General features: G+C 45.1%; 1 protein-coding gene across 2 annotated transcripts in view; it reads right to left on the bottom strand.

Moving 5' to 3' along the window:
• otud5a (OTU deubiquitinase 5a) overlaps positions 1–7,211 on the bottom strand; it is a 23,968-nt gene that overhangs the window by 5,741 nt on the left and 11,016 nt on the right. For both annotated transcript variants that reach the window (XM_008402722.2, XM_008402723.2), the window contains exons 3-8: positions 4,912–4,976; positions 4,678–4,834; positions 4,457–4,605; positions 4,197–4,382; positions 2,070–2,274; positions 927–998 (exon numbers count right to left, since the gene is read on the bottom strand). In XM_008402722.2, coding sequence (XP_008400944.1) covers positions 927–998; positions 2,070–2,274; positions 4,197–4,382; positions 4,457–4,605; positions 4,678–4,834; positions 4,912–4,976 — 834 coding nt within the window. The remainder of the gene's footprint in view (positions 1–926; positions 999–2,069; positions 2,275–4,196; positions 4,383–4,456; positions 4,606–4,677; positions 4,835–4,911; positions 4,977–7,211) is intronic.

Genomic DNA, 7,211 nt, shown 5'->3' with positions numbered 1-7,211 from the left:
ACCATCACCACCAGGTATGAAGGGCTTTAGGCTTTGAGTTTCACCACAGCAGCAACTGAAACACCAGGAGAAGAAGATCAGCTTGTTGTTATGGAGGCTGGTGATGAAAATCTATTTATTTATGTCACATGGACTTATATCAAGTTTTATACATTTTATTTTCAGATATTTATTATTGTTTTTCTTCTTTAGATATCAGGTTGGCTTAGAATGATTATAAATAATGTACAGGAATAACCTGGTGCTGTTACATGTCAATCATCAGGGGGAAGTGAAGTGGGCTCCCACCAGGCGTTCTGGGCCCAGAACCAGGCGGTTCTGATGAAGTCTAGTTTTTTGGATTCTCTGGCTGCTTACTGTGTCCTCTGATGTACGGTAGGTCCCATCTGGATCCAGAGGGTCCCAACCGGATTCACGGATCAGCCCATCCTGATCAGCCCTTGTTCTTCTGGGACAGTGATGTCACTCTGTCCTGTGATTGGATGGAGGACTTTTTGTAGCTGACAAAATGGAGTCTGTTTGCGGTGAGTTTTGATCCGGCTCGGTTTGTACGGACTTCATCTTGTCTGTCAAGATCCAAACGTTTCCAGGAGATTCTGAGATTCTGTTAGCACAGGGGAGCCCAAAGTGGGTCCTGGAGGCCCGGCATCCTGCGTGTTTTAGTTCTGTCCCTGGTTTAACGCACCTGGATCCAGTGATGGCTGATTAGAGGAGAACACCGACATGCTGAGGAGGTTGTTTCTACCAGCATGGAGAAAATAAAACATGCAGGATGCCGGGCCTCCAGGACCCACTTTGGGCTCTCCTGTGTTGGTACTTAGTCGTTAATCAGGAGCCGTCCGCTGTGGCTGTCATGAGACGGTGGTCCACTGACAAACGCCTTTAGCTGTGAAATGGGTCGGAACCAGGCAGAAGATTTTTCTTACCGAACGCCGTGGGAGACATCTCTTGCATGATGGCCCGGTACTCCAGGTGGTGCCGGCTCTGGTTGCTCGGACCTGAACACAGAAACATTTAGCAAGTCAGCGACATGGACAGAACTTTCAAGTTCTGGTTCCGATCCGGTTCAGCAGACAGCTAAAACTTGAGCTTCAACATTGCAAAGAATGGAGATCGAACACAAACCAATCTCCAGTGTTTGGACCATTTGCAGGGTTCAACCCTGCAGTGGTTCTCAGAGAACGGTGGACCCGATCCAAACTGCAGTTCCCTCATACACATCCTGACTTTGTTCTTGTTCTGTTGGCTCCTTGGGATCTGATGATGGTTCTGTCCTTGCTGCGGGCTCAGGCCCAAAGATCGGCACCAGATCCATCGGTCCGGAGTGTGAGACTCAAACTGGGTCACGATCAGAAATTCAGTCCAAATGGACTTGAGGTGCTGCGAGACTCAAACTTCCAGATGGAAATCATTCAGATCTGTTCATTACTAAACCTTAAAACGTTCTGGATTATTTGGTACTTGAGGGAACATTTAAATTTTTATGGAATTTAATGTTTTTACAATACTTCTAAAACAGGAAAAATGTCTTTTAGTTACAAATTTGAGGCTTGAGACCCAAATCCTGGTTCTGAGGTTCTGGTTGCTCTTCTGGACTCAAACAGGGTTCACCTGGTTGTGGAAAAGCTGTTCCCCTGAACCGGCACCGGTCGACTGCTTCTTTCTGAGGGAGCAGTTAGCAGGCTAATGCTAGCTCATTTCTGTCTGTGTTCTCTCTTCAAGTCCAGTTCATCAGAACAGGTTTTGGGCTTCAGGTGGTTCTGACCCAGTTAGCTGAAGCTTAACAGTATTCAGAACCTGCTGACCAGAGTCAGGGCTGCGTAGAACTTTATAAACATGCGAGAACCAACATGGATCGGTAGAACATGGTGGTGCTACAGCGGGGTTCTGCAGCTCCAGGTGCAGTGTCTCTGCGGTCTGGCTACCGGTTCTGGTGGGTTGGACTTGGGACACCAACCTCCAGGATCTGACCTGGTTCGGCTCGGCTACCGAGCTTCGGTGGCAAATACTTGAGAACTTCCTGCTCGCCGACAGCAGGGAGCAGGAAGTGACATCACCGTGTGTGTTACCTGGAGCGCAGGGCGACGGCGGTTTGCTCAGGATGAGGGCAGCTCCGGCGGGGGAGGGCGGCTTGTTGCCGGCCGGTGCAGCGGCTGTGAGGTCAGAATGGGAGGGGTCAGAGTCCCGTTGCCGCGGCGACCGGGCGCTCCAGTCGTCTGGTCCGCTAGAAGCAGCCGCGGTGGCCGAGCTGCAGGTGGCGCTAGCTTTACGGGGCTGCAGGAAGAAGCAGAGGACAGCGTTACCCGGAACTCCACCCACTTTGATTGAATACCACCAGGTCGCGTTGGGTCTCAGCTGTCGGTTCAGGGTTTCCCCCATTGAATTATAAGCCTGGCGGGCTGCCAGGCTTTAGTTTCCCCCTGCCAGGTTAAGCATGGCTTGTTTTTGTTTTTATATTTTTTAAAAATCATCAATAAAAAATATATATATATTTTGTTTAATAATCCAGACTGCAAGAGTCTCTGCTGCTATGAGTATTTTAGTGGGAGGGCGGAATCGTTCCTGGGAGATGAGTTTATACTTTTTATAGTTGATGCACTGAACAGGGAACCGACCAATCGCACTGCTGGTGCTATGCGCGGTTGCGGCTGAATCTCTGAAGTTTACTTCAGCGTGGATCACTCACCTGTATGGACAATTACATCGACCCCGTGACGGGATGTATGGTTCTTTGGAGAACTCATATAGGTGCATATTTAGAGGATGGGTTATCATTGTGAAAAAAGCAGCATGTGCGTTTACATCTCAACACGCTGACTCTGTGTCTGTGCTGATTATATTTAAAGATGTGCTCAATGGGTAGTGGACCGGTGGAGTCACACAACAAGCTGGTTTAATTTCTTTTAAAATGTTATTTTATGCAATTTTTTGTGGCAACACAATGCATTGAACTCATTTATCAAATGCTTTCAGGCAGAGTTGCTGTGCCCGGCCACGCCTATATCAAGAAAACTCGTCCCGCAAAGCTCGGGCAACCAAACAGTTTCTGTGGCACCTTTTAAAAACTCAGCAGACACGAAATGGAAGAGCTACTAAAACCGCATTAATTAAATTTCCTGTTTGTCCCTCTGTATCCAGCAGAGATGCACAGTGGAGCGGATTTAGCTCATCATGCAGGGCCGGTCCAAGGCTGTATGAGACGTGGAGCAGAATCTGGCTTAGGGGCCCCTCTGACCATCAGCACCACTAACAGCTTTTCACCATGGATTTGGTCAATTCTGGGAGAGGGACTTAGTTTGATTAGCAAAGTTTAAAAGCAATCAATTATAATTGTAGTTTACTCATTTGTATTTGTGAACAGAGCTCAAACTCAGCTGATCAACAAAACATATCTATGAATATTGTTCTTTGAACTTTCACAAAAAAAATCTCCTTAAAATTTTAAAGTTAATTGTTAAACAATTTAAAACCTTTTAATTTATGTATGCTGAAAAAATTTAATCAAATTTAATAGCGTTGACATTCTGAATAAACAAATGTTGCATTTCTATATCTGTAGGTAAAGGTAATTTTATTTATACAGCACATTTTCAGCAACAAGGCAACTCAAAGGGCTTTACAGGAATTAAAAAGAAATACAAACAAAATAACAAACCAAAGGAAAGAGCAAAAGAAGAAAGAGCTAATAATGTCGATCTAAAGTAAATGAACTAGGTTCTCCTTTCTGGGTTGGTAGATCAGTACCAGTATCTGGTCTAATCCCTGTTCTGGGTTCGGTGAACACGAGTCGAAAATGTAGTTGCTAAGGTAGTTTTTCTGGATTCCAAGTTCTCATCCCTGATCTGGGATTCTAAATAAGAATAAGTTCGTAAGTTCAGGGCCCTGAAAAGCCTGGGGRCCTTAAGCAGCAGCTTAGTTCAATTATGCCTTGGTCCGGCTCTAAATGTGATCAGCATCATGTTTTTAGAGGCACTGACTGATGATTTACTTTGTATTTATAAGAAGTGCAAATAATTGATATTCATTTTAATTATATGTTTTGATTTGTTGTTTTTAAGAGTAGTTGTGGGTTTGAGATTTGTCAGCAATGTCTTTTAGTAACAGATCTATAATTACCTTGCAATATTTTACATTTGCTGTCAACTTAATACGGGCTGAGCAAGTTTTCTGGGGGAAGCCCTGCAGTACTGTCTCACCTGTCGGGCCTGTTTCTCCTGGTCCTGCAGCCACTGCAGGTAGGATTCACGCGCCACCTGCTCCTCGATGGCTTCGTTGGTCGCCTCCCAGTCCGTCGCCCGCTTCTTGTCCTCCAGCATCTGCTGCTCGATCCACGACTCCTCGGACGTCTTAATGGCCGACTTCATCAGAGATTGGTCCGCGTACTGGAAGGGAAAGGTCAGAGGTCAGCACCGTGGCAATGGTCCTAAGGGGAAGCGTGTCACTGCGGTTCTGGTACCCCGGGTTTGAAGGCGGGCAGACCCAGGCCCACTCCGATCGTGGCCTTGTTGGGGTTCACCACGGAGTTGTAGTGGATGTTGCGGTGGTAGCTCACTCTGATTGGCTCGTCATTGTTCTGATGGATGCCGTGGAATGTGTTGATTGGCTCTGTGGACCGGGAGGCGGGATCGGTAAAGATGCGTGAATCTGGTTCGGGTTCAGATGTGCCGACGGACTCACCTGTGCTGTACTGGTACACCTCCACCGGTCTGTTGTACATCTCCGCCATGGCCTGCATCTCGATGTGGTTGCCATGGCAATTGTTTTTCCTCTTCCTGTTGATGTACGTGGTAAAGTCTTCTGTCACATAGTTGGAGAAGTAGTCTGCGTTCTTCATCTGAAGGAGCCAAACAGATGCCGTCAGCTGATTGGCTGAGAAGTCGGCGAGGGGAGGGGTCATGTGATCAGACTCACCAGGTAGTCCATGCAGTGCTTCCTCACCACCTCGTGCATGTCCTGATCCCCGTACACCTGGTCGGCTGCAAACAGAGGACAGCTAATGGAGCGAAGGTATGGGCGGAGCCAGAGCTTCCGACCAATCAGTTCTCAGCTAACCCTAAACAGGCTTTCTTTTACGTTTTGCTTAAAAACTCGATAGCTATGAATAAATATGGAATATGCAGAAAACACTTCCTGGATTCAGACATGAGTTTCAGTTGAGACAAACAGAACCAACAACCCGTTTTCAACTGGATCTTTAGGTTCTGATACCATCAACCTAACCCGCAGAACCAGGTTACTTCAGATGAACAAGAAGAAAATCCCACAGAAATCAGGATTTAGCTCCAAGACAGTGAGCAGGACCTCGCTGCAGCAAACAGGAAGGGGCGGGACGGACCTCTGCCCGTCTCAGACCTTATTTGGAAATGGGACCACTGCACTCCGGAAGTGAAGGGGGCGCTATTTCCTATATTATCCACGGTATCCCGTTTTTATTTTCTTTTTAATTCCGTGATATATCTTCATCTGTAGGAAGGAGTTTCTGTCTCAGCATGTATTTCAGCTTCTCTCTTTTATTTACTTCACATGAGCTGCAGACCAACAGACAAACTTCTCAGAATAGTTAGAATGGCAGGTGTAGCAGCAGGTAAATGATGGTGAAACCAAAAACATTTCTGTCTCAACTGTTTGCTGAGAGAACCTGGAAGACAGAGAGGAATATTTCAGCAGAGCATCCGTCCTCTCTGTCCATCAGTTCAGCTCATGAAGGTGTTTCTGTTCCTCTGGTACTGAGAACATCCATTAGACGTCATTTATTGATGGTACAATATTCTTAAAACTCAATGATAACATTTACCTGTAGCAGGCTAAGTGTTTTACTCAATGCACAAATTGTTGATATTGTGATTCTACAAATGTTTTATTTTATTGTTTTAGAGACGAAGGAAAATTTCCACCATGACAGATTAAATAGTTTCTTTTTAGTTTTTCCTATGTATAAGATTTTACCAACAAAAAAACCTCTCAGAATAATATAAATGTCACAGTAAAACCAATAATGTGAATTTTTACTTGTTTAACAACCCTGGTTGTTATTCTGTGAATCTAATTCATTTGTTTCTTATTGATTTCTGCTCAATTCAGTTTCTTATGTTTACATTGTAAATGGTTATTATAGTTCATTATGTTGTTTTTCATGTCTCCTTATTTCTTTTATTCTTCCTATAAATGATGGATATATATAAAAATTCATAACGTATAAATATCTTGTTTATGTCATTCGCTCTACATCGTTAAGAAAATAAAACAGCATGCTGTCTAATTAGAGAATTTATCTTTTATGGTGCCAATAATGCCGGAAATAACAGTAAATAATAGACTCATTAAGTAACGTAATTATATTAGTTGTGATACCACCCCACGCCACTAGAGGCAGTAGTAGACCCGAAAAGATGCGACTAAGAGAGAAACTCCTTCCTACAGATGAAGATACATCACAGATTTCAAAAGAAAATAAAAACGGGAGACCGTGGATAATATAGGAAATAGCGCCCCCTTCACTTCCGGAGTGTAATGGTCCCATTTCCAAATAAGGTCTGAGACTGGCAGCGGTCCGTCCCGCCCCTTCCTGTTTGCTGCAGGAGGTGTGCTCGAAGATGGCTGCCGACATGGAGCAGAAAGCAGCCTGAGGTTTGATCAGACGTTTATAAAAGTCCTGATGGAGCTGAAACTTATGGAGAGAAAGACTCGGAACCAGTCCAGAACCGGTCCGGCAATACTGATCTAGATGACCTAGTTCTAGATCCGTGTTCCTCTGCTCCAGACCTGCATGACCTCCTCTGAATGGTATGAGGCTGAAGGGAATCACCTGCAGGAAGCCGCACCGGTGTCCTTCAGGGCAGGGATCGCTATAGAGCTAGGTGACATAGATCAGCTTAGAGTCTGATAGAAAACCAGTCTAGAAGTAGCAGCTTCCGGTTTTAAAAGAAACATTACAATTTAGTTTTATTTAGAGGAATAAATACTTAGCTGTATCAAACACACAGACACACACACTTCCTCCTTAGCGGAGGCGTCAGTATGCAAATGAGGCTCTCAGTTTGATTTCCAGCAAGTCACATGACCCGTTACCACGACGATTCTCAGAACCCAACAGCTTCCCTTTCTCACTTGTGGTTATTGAGCGAGTGTGTGTGCGCGTTTGTGGATGTGTGTGTGTGTGTGTGTGTGTGTGTGTGTGTGTGTGTGTGTGTGTGTGTGTGTGTGTGTGTGTG

Source organism: Poecilia reticulata, unplaced genomic scaffold (genome assembly GCF_000633615.1).
Source record: "Poecilia reticulata strain Guanapo unplaced genomic scaffold, Guppy_female_1.0+MT scaffold_253, whole genome shotgun sequence".
Taxonomy (NCBI): Eukaryota; Metazoa; Chordata; class Actinopteri; order Cyprinodontiformes; family Poeciliidae; genus Poecilia; species Poecilia reticulata.
The sequence above is the reverse complement of the archived record's forward strand: the minus strand, read 5'-3'. Positions and strand labels throughout refer to the sequence as shown.